General features: G+C 39.8%; 1 protein-coding gene across 6 annotated transcripts in view; it reads left to right on the forward strand.

The window, feature by feature from the left end:
* SNAP91 (synaptosome associated protein 91) overlaps positions 1–17,777 on the forward strand; it is a 159,250-nt gene that overhangs the window by 114,317 nt on the left and 27,156 nt on the right. For 5 of the 6 annotated variants that reach the window (XM_027091414.1, XM_027091410.1, XM_027091404.1 and 2 more), the window contains 8 exons: positions 891–905; positions 1,054–1,221; positions 7,175–7,282; positions 7,925–8,188; positions 8,428–8,505; positions 8,666–8,737; positions 9,161–9,244; positions 10,504–10,587. In XM_027091414.1, the coding sequence (XP_026947215.1) occupies positions 891–905; positions 1,054–1,221; positions 7,175–7,282; positions 7,925–8,188; positions 8,428–8,505; positions 8,666–8,737; positions 9,161–9,244; positions 10,504–10,587 (873 nt within the window). The remainder of the gene's footprint in view (positions 1–890; positions 906–1,053; positions 1,222–7,174; positions 7,283–7,924; positions 8,189–8,427; positions 8,506–8,665; positions 8,738–9,160; positions 9,245–10,503; positions 10,588–17,777) is intronic. The other variant, XM_027091435.1, reaches the window with a different exon arrangement.

Raw genomic sequence — 17,777 nt, forward strand, 5'->3', positions numbered from 1 at the left:
AATAAATTTCCAGTAACATTCATGAATTTGAATGTGATCCCTGAGATGTATCACATGACTGAGAGTAGAAGAATGCCATTGGACACTATAAATGTTTAACCTAACATCATAGTACAGTTAAAAATAATCCCTCCTAGGCTTTTTATTTAGAATGCCAACTGTAATCCCACTGTTGGTCACTAAGTCTGAACCTCCCATTGGAATGCTGGCCTCAGAAGGGCTGAAAAGTTTTGATGCTGTATAATCTCTCACATTCTTCTTAAAAATAATTTTCATATGTTGTCACATAATGTTTATAAATTAGAGATTATATATTGAACTGAAAATCACCTGGTAATGTGAAACTTACAAAGAAGAAAATAGTTTAAGTTAGAGTTTCTTTTTTCTAACCCCTAAACTTGCATTCAGCTTAGTATGTTCCACAGTCAAACTATAGCCATTGTAAAGCCTCTGTTCATGCTCTGGTATGACACATCAAATAAAGAGGATCAATAAAATTCAATTAACTATGGTTTCTTCAGAATTGACAACTACAGTATAATGAAATCAACCAAAGCAGATGAAATGGTAAATCTGATAAGAAATCGATTGAGTTTGTCAAAGTTGTTTAGACCTAGCTTAAGGTAAGTCTCTTGACCTCCCTTGCTCTCAGTTTTCCCATCTATGAAGTTGGAAAGTTGATCTAGAGGATCTCTAAGGTCCATTCCAGCTCAAAAGTTCTATGGTAATAATAGGTAATACATTTATTTTTTAAATTTCAAATGGTCCAGAAAGGTACATAAAGCTAAAATTTCTTCAGTTAGTGCCTCACCCTGCTTGGACATTGGTGTGGTTGAAAGTTTCAGCTTTATCTCTTATTTCTTCATATGCTGACCCATGGACATCGATAGACCTTTTGGGAGAGGGTGAGTAAAACTTTATTTGTAAACTTCTGTTTCGAGAGACTTCCATATCTTAATAACTGTCCTCACTTTGATCATTTGGAGCCTGGTATATCTTTTGTCCTTTCCTTTTCTTCTCTCCCATTTGTTCTCTGTCTCTGGTGCGACATAGATTCTCTGGCTGCACTTTCCTCTGTTCCCTCCGAAGCACAGATTTCAGATCCGTTCGCACCAGAACCTACTCCTCCTGCTACAGCTGCTGAAATTGCAACTACTTCAGCCTCTGCCTCAACTACTACAACTGTCACTGCTGTCACTGCTGAAGTGGATCTCTTTGGAGGTTAGTCAGTCACATCACTTTTCTTTTATTTTCCTTCCAGGATTGCTAGCGTTAAAGCATTTAAATCTTTTACATGATAGAACATGGCAGATAGATAGAACATGCATGGCAGAGTGTTTAACTACTTTTAAAATGTTTATTCATATATATTTATCTTTGCTCAATTTGTCAACTTCATATTCATTTAATTTTAGTGATTATAGAGCAAAGGTTGCAAATGCTTTCGACCTATTCAATTTTCTACTTTTTGCGAAGTTAGGATTTAAGCTGCTATTAGAACTCTTGTCCCGTATATGCTCCAGCCCTGCAGTATCTATAATAGTCGTACCAGATCTTTCTATCATATTTAGAATTGGTTTTTTGGCATTTTTTTAGATTTGAACTAGCTGAGAGAAAAAAATGTTTGGGGAACATGGGAGGAGAAATCCTGGCCTAAGTTGTTCTTTAAGATTTAGGGAAAAAAAAATCACCTAAGTGGAGTTCAGATCTAGAGGTCTCTGAAGAGAGTTTAGGGATATGTCCATTTTTGCAACTTTTTAAGCTTGTTCTGTCCAAGCAAAAACTTGGATCATCTTTGGCTTCAGAACTTTGAGAGATCACTGGAGTCGGCACTTGCAACGCTGATTGAAAACAGGTTTATATCAGACTTTGAAACGATTGTCTGAAAATACTTTTTCCATGCAAATGTAAATTCTGACACAGAGTTGATTTACAGCTGTAAGCTTCAGTCAAATATCCTACACTCTGTCAATATAATATGTCTGGACCTGATGAACCATCTGAAACCAGTTTATTTACATCTTCCCATTTTGAGTGGTGCTAATGGCCAAACCTGGAGAAGTGCTCATTTCACATGTGTACATTGAACAGTGTTATAGTCATCATAGTTTTGTGTTTCTTCGTTACAGTATAACATCTTTCCCGGGGCATTTTGAGAGTATGGTAAAGAAATTGGAGGAAGCAAATGATAAGGGGTGGGGGCAGCAGAGATTTGGCAGGCTCTGGTGGAGTTAACGTATTCCCCTGGGAACATACACTTACACACTGTCACATACCACTGTGCAACATGCAGTGCCCCAGTCTCAGAGGCTTGCCAACGTTGTCTAAGACAAGGAATACTCAGTGGGACACAGCATCGTTGCCTCTGTTTCATGCGGGGAATTTGCTCCTGCCTTGCTGCACTGCCATTCTGTTGCTCTTCCAAATCTATTATAGGAGAAATCCGTTTTTTTGTTTGTTTGTTTTTTAAAGTAGGAGAAGGGATTTGCATACTCTTGAATAATTTATTATGAGGAGTCATCCACTAGAGAAAGTTAGTTTTTCAGTTATGCCTCTGTAACTTTTGAGACCAGAAATTAAAATATTAGCTTAAATTTATAAAAACCAACTTCTTCACCCCATCCTTCCTACCTCCATTATTGGTCTTGAGTATGGATGGTTTCTCATAGGCTTATGTTCAGAGAAAAATTCAAGGAAAATATGGACGGGTTGGATAACAATTTTGTACGTAAGCATTTCTATTCCTTTAGCTATTTAGATTTTTGTTTTTCAGTCCATTTTAAGGAGCTTAATTGCCTATAAGAAATCAGTCAACTCCATCTTGCTTCTCTCATGGTCCTGCCTAAGATATTTCTTGGAAATATTCTTTGTGCCATTGTGCTGTTTGTGTTAATCATTTATTGCTGCTTTGATGACAGTCATCAAGCAGAAGAATCTGTATGTTTGAAAATATTTTCGTGATGTCAGTCTTTCTACCCTGAAATACAAATTTAAAAGGTCAGTACTGTAGAAAATCATATAATTTAATGCCAAAGAATGGAGGCTGTCCTTTAATTTCACCAATATCCTTTCTAGTCATCTGGATGGAGGATAAGTAAAGATGAGTACATCTGCAAATCTCATCACAATTATTTTTACTAATCTTTATCGTTCTGTAAACTGTCTCCCGGCCTCTGATAGCTATAAAATCTCTATCTTTTATGTTCAGAAATCTATATGTGTCACTGTCTGTCTTGTAGTTTTCAGTGATACCCCCTGATTTCTTTCGTGTTCTTTATGGATTTATAAGGAATCATTTAGAGGTAAGATTTTAAATTAAAACTTAAACTAAAATCTCTTTGGTCGTGTTGTGTGGCCATTTTTTAAAAATTTTGTATCTCTAAAATGGGCAAGTGGTAGAACTTTTGAATAATAAGAGCACCAGTTATTTATATGACTTTAAAATATGCCCCTTTGAGGTTTTATGTAGCATATATAGCAGTATTAAGTAGATTTCTTTAGAAATAAGCTTAATGAATTTTAATTTCTGAATAATGGCTAATTGTTTAATTTCAGGAATATGAAATACTGAAATGTTAAATTTTTCTATGTATTTTAGTCTTGTATTTTCATTACAAATTTGAAAAATACGGAGTGTCTGTTATTTTAAAATACTCAGATTGATACCCACATAATGTTTTAGTCGTTTCAATGTAAGTCATTAAAAAAAAATTTTTAGAAACATTATATTTACTAAATGCTTATTTTTTTAAAGGGAACTTTTAAGAAATGAAATCTGCCTTCTGCCTTCTGGGGTCAGGCAGAACAGGACTGCAAGGCAGTGTTATGCTTTAAAAATTTAGTAAAACTTACAGATATTGATAAAGATAAAACACAAAATCCTTAAAGGCATTCTGTTTTTCACTGATGCAAAACTCTACTAACAACAGCACATTAGTTTGTAACAATACAGTTTTTTTCTAAGGAGTGCAATGCTAAATTGATGCTAATTCCTCTACATGTTCTCCAGGGTACCCTTTTCCGTCAACTGTGTTAATTTGTGTGCAAGCCTCCATGATGGTAGGCTGTGAGCACAGAACCAAGTGGCTGGAAAACCAAAGAACTTGCCTCCCAAACCTGACTTCATTTGAACAAGTTGGTTAACCAAGTTCATCAATCTTCCTTAACACCAATACTTAAATATAAGCACTTACAACTAGATTTCATGTAAGAGTCTTATCATCTGGGACCTTTGGGGAAGAAAATGAACTGGAATGGTGACTCTTGGGCTCAAGACGCTGAGAATGATTGAAACCTTTGTGCCGAGTATGTGATTTAAAGATGGTGTGTGTGCCTGGAGAAGACAGGGAGAGGAGTTCAGGCTGGAGAAGACAACAGCAGTAAGAAATTTTTACAAAGGTAGTCAGTCACATGATAAAAAATGAGGGAGAAAATTCTTCCTAGATTGCCAGAAGGAAGAGAAGGCTAGTCTGCAGCAGTGTCAGAGACTGGTTTGCTGAGTAAGGCTGGACTGAGTCCATAACAGTAGAAAAGCAGGAATATGCATTTCCTGGAAGTAGCACTGGTTGGTAATGGGCAGAATGTAGACCTGAACTGCAAATGGGTAACAAGGGAACGAGAACTAGATTGGAGATTGCTTTAGCTTTCAGTGCTGGAAGGACAGTGCTGCCATCGATGATGAAAGAAAGCTGGGTAGCTAAGAAGTTTTGCTGTTTTTTTAAACAAAATCAAAATTATCTTATTGTCTCTGACAGTCCCGGGGAGTCTAGTGGGCTCAGCTGGACGGTTGTCTCTCAGAGTCCCTTTCGTGGCTACAGTCAGACAGTGGCTGTGGGGCTGGAATTATCCAGTCTCACTCGTTCACATCTCCATCAAATGGGCTGGGAACACTTAGCAGCTCGGGGCTGGAGCAGCTGGGGCTCCTTTGTTTAGGAGAAGTGTTGACAGTTGATGAGTTAAGTTTACAATGTTTAGTTTCAGAGAAGCATTAAAAGGAGATGTCTTGCTGACCGGGAATGGAGGGACACCACCTCTCCTAAAGATATAGCTACAAATATGGGTTTCATCTACGTACACAGAAATCATAATTAAGGAGGCCAGCCTGTGAATATTTGTTTGAACTCTAGCACTGATATAACTGGTGCTTATTCCATCCTGCAAGGAGGGGACAGTATAGTAGAATGTGGCACAGTTCGAAACAGTAGAGTGGTCAAACACCCAAACCTCCATCAAACAACTTACAGCCAAATCCTGACCCCGCCACTTGACGGACCTTGGTCACATCCTCAGACTTTACAAGCTTCTGTTCTCTTATCTACAAAGTGGAGATGATAAAACCTATATCACAAGAAAGTTGGAGGAATTAAATTTAATAACGCAAATAAAATATTTACACAGCGACTGGCACATAAATAGTGACTGCTATTACTGTTTCTATTACTTCCAATGGCATTACCGTTAGTTCCAAATTTTCTAAGAATGAAAAGAAAGAAAACAGACCTGACCCGTGGCAAAATATTTTCAGCCCTCCCAACCTCCTCTTAGACTTTTCTTGTGGTCTTCTGCCCCAGCTGTTAGGGCTTTCAAGTTGCTCTAAGTCCTCTGTGATAGTATTCTTAGCATGGCATCTGAGGAGGTGTGTCTGTCCTATCCCCTGGTGTGTTTTTCCTACTCCGTTATTATTATTCAGCCTCTCCCCTGACTGCCCTCTACTCAGAACATATATATATTCCCTCAGTGTAGCTGTGGGAAGAGTCAAATCAAGCTGTAACATATGCTTGTCCCATTGTCCCTTCTAGGGATATTGGTGTCTTTGTAAAGGACCTTTTAACTCAAGCGAGTCTCTAATGTTTAATGTTTGTTAAGGCCGGGCTTCAGGACGTTACCATAATGTGTCTCATACTCAGATCAGTTTGGAACACGCTGGGTGAACCTGAGAAACAAGTGTCTCGACTGCAGGGCTTCCTACAGCCCGATACACCACATAAATCTCTGAGAAAGTGGGTATACTGTGTAGCATTTCCCAAGCATGTTTGACAAATTCTTTTTAATGGCTAGAGGAACAGTGTTCTAGGGAACACTGGTAGATACTGCAGAAGGCAGTATTTTAGGATGGGAAATCTAGCAGGTCAGTGGCAGGTTCTTGTTGGTCCCTACCTTCTAGAAATTTCTTCTAGGCAAGGCATATTTATGATGGCTTCATTCCTTCTGTAAAGGGTTTCTTTGAAAGCTCCAGGATTTTTTTTTTTTACCATAATTAACATGGTGTGTTGACAGAAACACATTGGGAATCATTTGTACACATCAGCCACTGATAAATCGGACATTTATAAATGGAGGCTGCGTGCATGTTAATGGATCTACTGTATGTTATTATAATCTACTATAGATAGTTATACACTTGTAGTCTTAAAACATGAAACTACATCTTTAATCTGTTGAAAATGGATCATTGACCACATAACTGGAGCAATTCAGTATTTGAAAACAACTATAAATTTAAGTCAAAATAAAGGCATTATGGTGTCATCTCCTAATTTTTTTTCTTTAGTTCTTTAAAACAAATCCTTGGTTGTGTCTGAAAATGTTTTTCAGGGATAGTGAAGATTTAACTTTTATGAACATTTAGTATACCTTTCATGTTAACAGTGTAATTTTGTCTGTAGTAGACTGTAAAAGAACATGTAAACTAAAATTGTTTGCATCATCATCATATATTTAATTTTATTGGGCTTAAAGAAGATATCCGTGTTTGCTAGAAACCACTAGTCAGAGACATCATAGTAACAGTATATAAATATTACCTGGACATGAAAGATCGATGTCTTAAATTGCATAATAGTTATTTTTGTGTTTTATTTTTCACATCCATTCCTTCCTAATGATACATAAAACATGCTTCTCAGAGCCCTTATACAATGAGAATCTTGTTACCTTTTGGATCCTCACAGGCCTCAGCAGGATCAAGGCTGTACCATTTGCATGTAACCAACATGAAGGGGTGCCAAGAGTCATTGTCTTGTGACCGCCAACAGTGCATGGGCCATAAAAAGGCGTTTCAAGCAATTCATGTTGTATAAGGGAGCCTTCTTTGCAATTTAACTTGGCTCTTTTACTACATTTTTCTTCTCTTTTTATCCCTTTCATTTCTGTTGTTTTAAAACCTGCACCCAAGATGCCTTTGCAGCTTCTCCCGGGGAGGCCCCTGCAGCATCCGAAGGGGCCGCTGCGCCAGCACCCCCGACCCCTGTAGCCGCGGCGCTTGATGCGTGTTCAGGAAACGGTGGGTTTCCAGTCCTGAGCCCGTCTGTTGTCGTTCTGTCCTGATGTGAAGCTCCCGTAACTAGACTTGGCCCTATGTGTTTCTAATTTTGCTTTCTTCTGAGTATAAAGTATCACTCATCGTAACGGAATAAAGAATGCGGGCACTTGAAAACATTAAGAAAACGAAGGGCATCCTTATCAAAATTGACAATTTCTCAAGATTGACAATTTTTGTCAGTGCAAGTATGCTCTCTTAATGTTTTTTTGTTTGTTTCCCTGTAATGCTGTATTGTACTCTTTTGTAACACTGAGTTCCAATACGTTGGCATGTTTTCATGAATTTTCCAAGCTACCAAATTGACCAGATTAAAGTAAGGATTTGAATAACCATCTCTGATCCTAGACTGTAGGCTAATCTGACAATACTCTGAAGTGTTTCCGTTTCTGAACTTCGTGGTGCCTACTACATTTTCTTTTCTCTTTAGAAAAACATCCTAATGACTGACCCCTGCTAATAGGGTAGTAGCTCAAAGCAGGCCACCTAATGCCTAGCTCGCATGTGAATATCTGTGCCAGGTGTCTCGTACCTATAGTTTTGACGCCTCTCTGTTGTCTGTTTCCTTACTGATGCCGTATGTGTCTCCACTTTCCTTTCCCCAAGACCCCTTTGCCCCATCTGAAGGTAGTGCAGAGGCTGCACCCGAGCTGGACCTCTTTGCAATGAAGCCACCTGAGACCAGTGTTCCTGTAGTTACCCCTACAGCTAGCACAGCCCCTCCGGTTCCCGCCACCGCTCCTTCTCCTGCTCCCGCCGTCGCAGCTGCCGCCGCTGCCACTACCGCTGCCACCACAGCTGCCGCTGCCACCACTGCCACCACCTCTGCCGCCACCACCACCGCTCCTCCTGCTCTAGATATCTTTGGTGGTAATTTTTTTTTGTCATTGTCGTTGAACTCTTTCCACCTGGTGGATTGAATTCTGGTCCTTGTGATGTACTGCCTCCGCACCTCTGTCTGCATGGTGACTGTGTCATTAAATGGTTCTCCAGCAACCATTTGCAGCTCGTTTCAGAACCCTCCAGAGTGCTCATGCACAACTGGAAAGTGATGCTGTTTCAGGCGGGTTTGTCCAGTTGAGTAAAGGCATGTGTGTTCTTGGTCTTAGATTTATTTGAGTCTGCTCCCGATGTCGCCCCCGCGCCTAAGCCAGATGCTGCTCCTAGCATAGACCTGTTTGGGACAGGTAAAGCCAACTCCCGCCTTTCTTTACACTAATTTGCCTAGATGTTTTCATGACTAAGCCCTTTGTCCTCACCTGTGATAATGCACTTGTTAGACTTGTGACTTTGATTTCAGCTCTCTACTTACCTCTGCTTGGTTTTGGTTTGTTTCACTTTTGGAAGATGCTTTCTCCTCTCCACCACAAGGGGCCTCTCCCGTGCCTGAGAGTTCTCTCACTGCTGACCTCCTATCCGGTGAGTGCTTTTGCCAAGGTGAAGCCTTCCGAGATGTCTTGTGGGCCTCATACGTGGAGAGGCAGATGCGAAAACACGCGGGTTCGTCTTGAGTTCTTTTACACTCAAAACTCACTTTACAATAAAAAAAGTCTCATTTTGTGTCCATCCCCAACTGATGAGGGTAAATATTTCAAATCTACTGCCGATTGAAAAGAGAAAACCTCTTTTTCACACTAAAACCTCTGACCTCAGGAGTCAAAAGTTTTATTTTCTTCTGGAAAGTATGTATTTTTAAATCTGTTTGCTTTTCCTTAACTGTTAAGATTGTCTACAGTCTTCGGGCTATTCAACATGAAATCTCAAGAAGCCGTTTGTCGAGTCTCATGATTTCATTTTCCTTTGGGTGACATGCACTTTGTCCTGTTCTGTGCTTTGCTACAGTGGATACATTTGTAGCACCATCTCCTGCAACCACTGCCTCGCCAGCAAAGGTGGATTCTTCAGGTGTGATAGACCTTTTTGGGGGTGCGTATCTCTCCTCCTTCAACACTCACAGAATCTTTTTTTCCCTCAGAAGAGTTTTTAGATCTTCTGTTTCATGATACTTGGTCTTTTTTCTTTCGACTATGTGAAGTTATTTCCATCTTTTAAATGTAAACTTACGTTCAGATCTTTTCCATTTGTCATCATCATCTACATGCTCGTCAGTTCATCATATTTTTTAGTGCATGTCCTAACAAAACCAGATCATTTTTCATTTGAAGTCTTTGTGTTTTTAATTTTTTGTTCGTCCTAATGTAGAATCAGCTGATTGGAGTTTCCTTCTACTGCTCTTCCTTAGTGATCCTGATCTGTTGGCTAAATCAACATTTCTAAGCTCTTAAAAGCAGTATAAACATAGATAATTCAGAATATAAAAGACATAAGCCAGTCGGAACTGAAAGCATAAGCTCTAGATGTCATACATTATTCTATAGGGTTTATTTATGTTGCGTTTAATGTTTCTAAATCCTCCCAGAGAACTGGAAGAGGTTTCACTGATTTAAATGCGTTTTCCTTTTTCTGTGTGTTATCAGAAGACAGGCAGATGTACTGAATTAACTCTTGAACTACTCATTTGGATGATACATTCGAAGTCTTCTATTAGCAGTAAATTTATAGGGAAAAGTCCAGGTTTGAAGTGATTTCTTCATGAACGTCTATAAATGTGTATGCTATGGGGTAAAATACCATCCTTAGCAAATTAAACCCACACTGAGTACCTATAGTACATTGACACATCATGGAATACAAAGATGTCACAGTCTGTGACATTCAGGGGCTCAAAACTCGTGCAAATAAACCCTGAAATTTAATATATAGGTACAAGTAGGGCTGCTGCTGTTTGAATTAAGTTTGTTAAATTTTATTTAATAGAGTTCTAAGTGGGAAGATTCTTTCATTTTACCTTTGGGCAAAAATTTTAAAAACTTTGATCCTGTTTGGATAGGAATTAGAATTTACAGAATTTAGTCCCAAAGTTTTATTCTTTAAAAAAAAGAAAAAGAATTCTCCTACTCTTACAGAGATGTTAATTCTTAAATAGCTTAGAACTCATCTTTTGAGAGAGTAAACTGGTCGGAGCATATAATTCAGTCCACTAAGTGATTTAACCCGTCCGCAGGAGACAAGCTTAACTCACAGAGTGTCATGTCTGTGCATTTCTCGGGCAATCACTTCCCTTACTTGCTGTACTTACTGTTTACACTCTTTTACTTTTTTGCTGCATAATGGATAATGGGTAGATGCATTTGGAAGTAGTGCTTCTGAACCCCAACCTGCATCTCAGGCTGCTTCTAGCTCGTCAGCATCGGCAGACCTACTAGCTGGTAATTAATTACATTTACATAAAATGGTGTTTTGTTAAAGTTAAGTTTGGGTGTATTTTTATAAGTAACAGATATTATATAAATTTCAAGGTGCATGTTTTCTTTCCCTTTTGAGACATGAAATTGAAAAGCAAGACATTGTGTAACAGAAGGTTGATTATTTCCCAGGATTTGATGAAATTGGTCTTAAAATCACAGCTGTACACAAGCCACCCCTGTGGCTCCTTGGGTGCTCTTAGTATGCGTTACTTTCAGTTAGCACATTCTGTTTTCGTTTATTAAGGAGGTAATGTGCTTATGTAGCAATTTTTATCTTGTATTGCCCATGCCCACCTTTTTTTTTAAGGAATTTGTGGGGAAAAGTACCGTGATATTTGACAGTTGGTTCTGTGACATGAGAAACTGTTACAGAGTTCCACCCTTGGGTTGAAGCCGCTGCTACCTATATGTTACTGTAAAATAACTGATCATTCTCCTATCTGAAAACCCCTGGAGTGATCCCAGTTCAACAGGGCCATAGTGTGAAGTAGATTGGCACAAGGTGCCTAGGATTATTGCTCATTGCCAGGATGGGATAGATAGAATAACAGGAAACATTTCAGCGACTCAAAGATAGTAAAAGCCAACTAATAGTTTTCCTTGGGACCAAATCAAAGTGTGCTTAATGATAGCTAGACCTAGACATTATTATTATCACAAGCAAAGCATTTGCCAGTTGTCAGACCACAGTAGTAAGTTTCAGGTTCAAGTTCTCAGTCAACAGCGTCTCAGCAGACGCTGCTGGTTTACCTTGCTCTGACTTGACTTAGAAGGGTACATAACAGGAGGTACGGCAGTGGCATCGCCGAGGCCACAGACACTCAGATGCAGCTTTGATGTCCCTCCCCTGTCATCACAAGGGATGCATTTTGTCACGAGGCTGGCAAGGGGCTGATGAGAGTGCGGCTCACATCAGCACAAGGAAGTCACCAATGTCTGGAGTCTCTCAGCTTCAATTCCCTGCTACCCAGGTAGCCCTTGATAGGGTGAGAGACTAGTTCTCATTTTTTTAGTGTAATGAACAATCCTGACACCAGGAACAGTAGGCTAAGGAACATTCTTTCTTGGATTAGTGATGACTAGTGACCTCGTTAAAGGACCCTCATCAGCTTTCCAAGTTGTAGGAAGTTTGACACAAGGTCCAGAGTCTGGAGGTGTCATCACGGCCCAGCTGTTACCCTTTCCTTCTATCAGTCATTCAGACAGGTTGTTTAACAGTCTTTCCCAGGGGCAATAGCATTTCTTTTGCATCTTTCCCATTCTCTCCAGACTACCCTGGTTAAACATGACACTCTTGTTTTCTGAATCCACTCCAAACCAGTAACTGCCAACCGATATTTTCCTGAAGGGTGAAGAGCCAGGGTTCCACTGTGATGTCACTGTGGACTTTGGAAGCTACAAGTATAAGAGGCAGTGCACTTAACACAGACCACAGCTGGTTACTTGGGGAAAACAGTACTACCTTGCCTGGCTTTTCTCCTGACCTAGGTAGTCTTCATAACAGCTTCAAATTGGTCACAGTAACTTTGAAGCTCTTACTAAACCAGTAAACTTAATCCATGTTTTCAAGGTTCAGCAAAAGGATTTTAACAGGCCACAGAAATAGCATATTTGGGGGAAATGACCTTGTTAATTTTTACATGAGGTTGCTAATTATAAACCTTTTGCTCTGAAGTTATAATTAAGCTTCAGGTAGCACATGAAATCAAAAGTTCTGGCTTTTTGCAAAATTCTAAGAAGTCTTTCTTTCTCTCTGGGTAGCCGCCATCCTGCCAGACCCCAGCAAGGGGTTTGAAGCCTGCCAGACAGAAGCCTGGCAGAGTGGTCAGCCACCACTGACCACATCCAGCACTGCAAAGCCATGTCGTCTTCTCCAGTGTCCCCAGTTTGTTTGGGCTCTCTGTGCTTCCAGGGCTAGAACCTGAGATACTGTGTTTCCAGAAGAGCCAGGTACACTAGAAACAGGAGCAGAGAGGCCAGTGGTGAAAGCCACTGTTCCCTTCCAGTGCCAAGTCAGATGTCAGTGACAGAGCTGAGAGATTTGATCCTGGGAGATGAGATGGATCTCAAATACACCTGCAACGAGCAGGAAGGGTTCTGTCACCTACTGCTGAGTCTAAGAGCAGGTAGCTGAGCCTCCACTGTTCAGCTTGGTACATGGATGGGTCCCACGGGGGAAGTGCACAGAAAATGCAAGTCAGGTCCCTTCACTAGAAGCAAGCTTAGGTTACTCAACTGTGTTGTCCATCCAGAAATCTTAGTAAAATGGGGTAGAAAAGAGCAGAAATCAGTGCTGAAAGTGACAGTGTCATTTACATAGGTGGTGGTGGTGGTGGTGGTGTTTTTAAATTAATTTGTTTTATTTATTTATGGCTGTGTTGGGTCTTCGTTGCTGCACGCGGGCTTTCTCTACTTGCGGGGAGCAGGGGCTACTCTTCGTTGCGGGGTGCGGGCTTCTCATTGCGGTGGCCTCTCATTGTGGTGGCCTCTCTCATTGTGGAGCACGGGTTCCAGGCACGCGGGCTTCAGCAGTTGCAGCACGCAGGCTCAGCAGTTGTGGCTCCTGGGCTCCAGAACACAGGCTCACCAGTTGTGGCGCACGGGCCCAGCTGCTCCACAGCACATGGGATCCTCCCGGACCAGGGATCTAACCCGTGTCCCCTGCATTGGCAGGCAGATTCTCAACCACTGCACCACCAGGGAAGCCCTACATAGGTGTTGTTGACTGTGCCCTTCCCCCCTTTTCCACCGTATCTTCTTGTGGTTATTTCAGTGATGGGAAAGGTATTTTTGTGTACATGTTTTCCTCTATTTTTTTTCCTATTTAAATTAATTAACTTTTTAATATAAATAGGTATAAATGGGTTTTAATGTCTAGTTTGCTTTCCAAATATTTCTTGAAATTGAGCTTGTACATTTCTGTGTCTGATTTACTTGGCATGGGCCAATATCCTGATGTAAGAAATTTTCACCTAATATCCTGACATAGGAAATTTTAAATTACTTCTAACTTCTCCAGGTCTTAATTATTCGGGCTGGTTTTTCATACTTCTGTTTTGCTTATAGAAGAACATTTTTCACGCTTGCTCAAGTAACAAAATAGCAAGAAACCATGTTTTCAGTGAAGAATATCATGGACCATTAATATAATTCTATCTTATGAACCAGAAGCAACTTGCCTAGCCAAAAAATGAATAAACACAAACCCTGCAAATATATACAATATAAAATCATAGTCATATTTATATAGGTAATCTAGCTGACAGTGGCTATTCTGAGTTTTCATATTGCCTAGACATCTTTATTTGATGAATATCAGTGATAGGACAAATATTCGGGGCCCTGTATTACAGTAATTTGCAGTGAAGCTTAGCACTTGGGTTATACCTGTGTGTGTGTCTGTGGAGACAGATCAGATAAGTCCACAGGCTATTGAAATAAAGAGGAACATTATTTTAAAAGATAAATGAGCCTAATCATGGATGACAAAGAAGTCCACAACTGGGCTTCCCTGGTGGCGCAGTGGTTGAGAGTCCGCCTGGCGATGCAGGGGACGCGGGTTCATGCCCCGGTCCGGGAAGATCCCACATGCCGCGGAGCGGCTGGGCCCGTGAGCCATGGCCGCTGAGCCTGCGCGGCCGGAGCCTGTGCTCCACAGCGGGAGAGGCCACAACAGTGAGAGGCCCGCGTACCAAAAAAAAAAAGAAGTCCACAACTGCAATCAGGTTCAAAGTAGGAATTTGAATTAAAAAAAGAGAGAGAGAGAGAAGGTTGTATTATGTGAGTCTCTAGAATCTTGTATTATTGGCTTTCAGTAATAAGACGATTGTGAAAGAGTAAAAAAGAAAAATAATACACAGACACAGTAATGGGAGGTTTAGACTGTCCAGAATGTAATGTCCGTTGCTTGACTGGGAGGAGATCTCACCTTATGCTTGACTGAGGTTAGATTTTTTTGAGGGCATAAATATGCATGTAAATAACAGGGGAAATGCAATAAAGATGTAGTGTAGATATAGTATAAATTTTAAAAATGATTTTTAGAGATTTTAAACCAAAAATTAAGAATCATCTCAAAATTGGGGAGAAAGCTTTATCAAAACTTGGTTTGTAATTTAAAACTAGAAAATAAAGGCTAAGTGGATAATCTCTTAAAAATGGGTTTATCTCCCAGAAAAACTTGTTATTCTTCTTCATTTAATTTACTTCTAGAACTGTCAAATAGTACCAATTCCACAATTGAACTATGGATAAAATATCATCTTAGTCACCTTCTACTCCCTGAGTAAAAATTTCGAGTTCTGTTTGGTGCACCCAGTGTGGTGACACTGGAGAAAATTCTAGAAAAGGCAACTGCTGTGGCCAAGGAGAACAGACTAACAGAATAAGTCTCTCCAAGTCATCGAGATTACTGGTGGGATGCAGGTATTACGCGTATCTCAGACAGAGTCTGGCTGGACCCTTGAGAGTTAAGTTTATAACAAATAGAAGGAAATATTATTTCACACAGTGAAGAGTAAAGCTGTCAAATTCCTCTCATGATGTACCAGCTGAAAATACAGATGTTTGAAAGCTAGAGACAGATTCCTGGATGACAGTGGGAAATGGATTATTAAGGGAGGTTAGGTATGTTGAAGGATATGAGGTTGACTTCTGAGGTTGACATTAAACAGGAAAACCATGTTCTTCCATAATAGACCATTCTGGGGCAACTGTGTCATAATCTGTACTAGCATAGGACTGTGCCTCTTCCTATCTTTGATTCCAAAGGTAGGGAAGAATAGGGGCCTGCCCTGCAGGTCCTTCATAGTTTTGCATTCTCTGTTAACCACGTGACATAGCTGGCTTTTTTTTTTTTTTGCAGAGCCACAGAAGTCCTTGAACTGATTTAAAATACAGCCATGTGGAAATAATAACTAACCATTTCCACTAAATGGGAAGGTCTATAGAGGACCAATTCTTTCATCCTCTCTGGGGGTCAAAAACAGAAAATTGTCAGACAAAAGGTTCTCAGGGTATTATTCCTAGAAATATTGACTATCTCAGATTGATCTTAGTAAATGGAATTTAATAACTGACTTTACCACTGAGAATAATGGAAATGACAGTGTCTTTAACATAATAGAGCACGTGTGAGTGTGGGGGAGTATGTGTGGGAGTGTGGTTACCTACCCGATGGTTTTAACATTGCACTCCTTCAGCCCAAGTGATATGTAGACAGTGACTGTCAGTTCTGATACGTCTGCGTTAATAGAACTTCATTAAGTGTGTAGGCCGTTCCCCTGTGGAAAGATACATTCATAAGACTAATCATCTGTGATAAAAGGCAGTGTGTCTGTAGCTGGTGATTCAGTTGTAGAACAGTTCAAACATGTCTGCAGGACATCCGGAAGCCTAGTGATTATTACTTTATTTTCAATTCCACAAAGCACCTTTCTTAATATAATTCAGAACCATAGAGAAAGAAAGAGTCGTGGTTAGGATTCTCTTATTACTTACCTCTGTTCCAGGGCTCTGACACTCTTCACTAACAGGAGGAGTTCCCCAAACTCCTTAATTAATGTCTATAATTTTCCTGCTTAGCTCTTCATTAAGAGTATAGCAACAGATTTTTCTTCTTTAACATAATCAGTTGGTTATTCTATATCACTTAGCTTTTTAATTAGTCTAGGTTTGTAAGGGCCCCTGCTTCATAAGAACTGAGTATAATGCGAGAAAGTCATCTTTCTAGATCTCTGTCAAGTTCATAAATGTATCACAAGGGGACAACTCTGGAGTTACTCCTGGCTGTCGGAAAGACGCCAAGTAGTATTGTGGTGAAGAACCAAGGCTCTGGAAGATTTCCTTTTTGGAATCCTGGCTCTGCATTTGCCATCCTGTGACCTTGGGCAAATTATTTATCCTCTCTGGCCTCAGTTTCCTCATCTGTGAAACTTCCTAGGGTGGTTGTGAGGCTTAAATGAGCTAATATATGTTTTAGGTTGAACAATATAAAATTGCTGTTTTGTAGGATCAGAAAGGTCAAATACTGGCAGTTTATGTGATTCAGATGGTTCACCCTAAAAAAAATGCTCAGAACGGTGCCTGGCGCTTGGTGAGCCTCGTGCCAGTTTTGGCTTTACTATCACTTTCTTAGAGAAAGCAGTAATTTTTTTCCATTGAGTAGTGTTGTTTATTCACCTATGGGAATGATCTGCTTACCTTATGAAACTGAACAGCCCTAAGCAGATGAGCCCTGGGTAAATGCACGTATTTTTCTATTTCTGAATTGTGGGTAGGTGTGTTCACGTCTCTTTGCATCTTTTCTAACTGTGGAAAAATAAGATTGAATCAGATGATCCTAAGGCCCTTTCCAACACTAACATGCTGTGATTCTAGAATAAATTGTCTCTTCTTGAACAAGTTTTAAGAAATGGAGAGTCAAGTACAGTTGTTTCCACGTTCACCTGTAACACAGAGAACCACACCCTAGAACAATTGCCTAGATTTCCTGCAGCCGTATTCCAGATTGTGTGGGATGTCTCCAAAAAGTCAGCATTAACACAGCCACCAATTTCCCTAAAACCGAAACAGTCATATCTTCAAAAATAATTACATCTAACCCATCTTTGCTTCATAATGATATTAGTTCTCAAAGATCTGGGGAATGTCTTATCTTCATTTAGGAAGGTTACATGATCCCTAAGTCACTCAAACAGCACTAAAACCACTTAAAGTAGTCCCCATGGATTTTAAAAGACCAACTTCTAATAGGTAACAGTTTTCCAAGTCACAGTTTTTCATAAACATATGAAAAACTTAGGCATGGAAAGACTAAACCCATGTCACTGTCAGTTGCCAGGGACAACATGACTTTCTGGTTAGAAAATAGTAACTGGAGAATGTCAATGGAAGTCATTTTCAAAATTATAATTGATTATTATGAATTGTAAGCGGAAGGATTTTGGTAAGCATTCTTTATGTTTTTTGGCAAGCAGTTTGTGAAGAAAAGATATAGCTAGATGAGAAAGGAATGTATATGTGTGTATATATATACATATATAGTATATGTATGTGTATATATACATATATACGTATGTGTGTGTGTGTATATATATATATATATATATAGCCAAACTGAGTGTAAAAAAGACTTCTGGTAGTAATACATT

The sequence above is a fragment of the Aethalodelphis obliquidens genome, unplaced genomic scaffold (assembly GCF_003676395.1).
Source record: "Aethalodelphis obliquidens isolate GAN/ISIS:26980383/991018 unplaced genomic scaffold, ASM367639v1 scaffold3, whole genome shotgun sequence".
Classification (NCBI taxonomy): domain Eukaryota; kingdom Metazoa; phylum Chordata; class Mammalia; order Artiodactyla; family Delphinidae; genus Aethalodelphis; species Aethalodelphis obliquidens.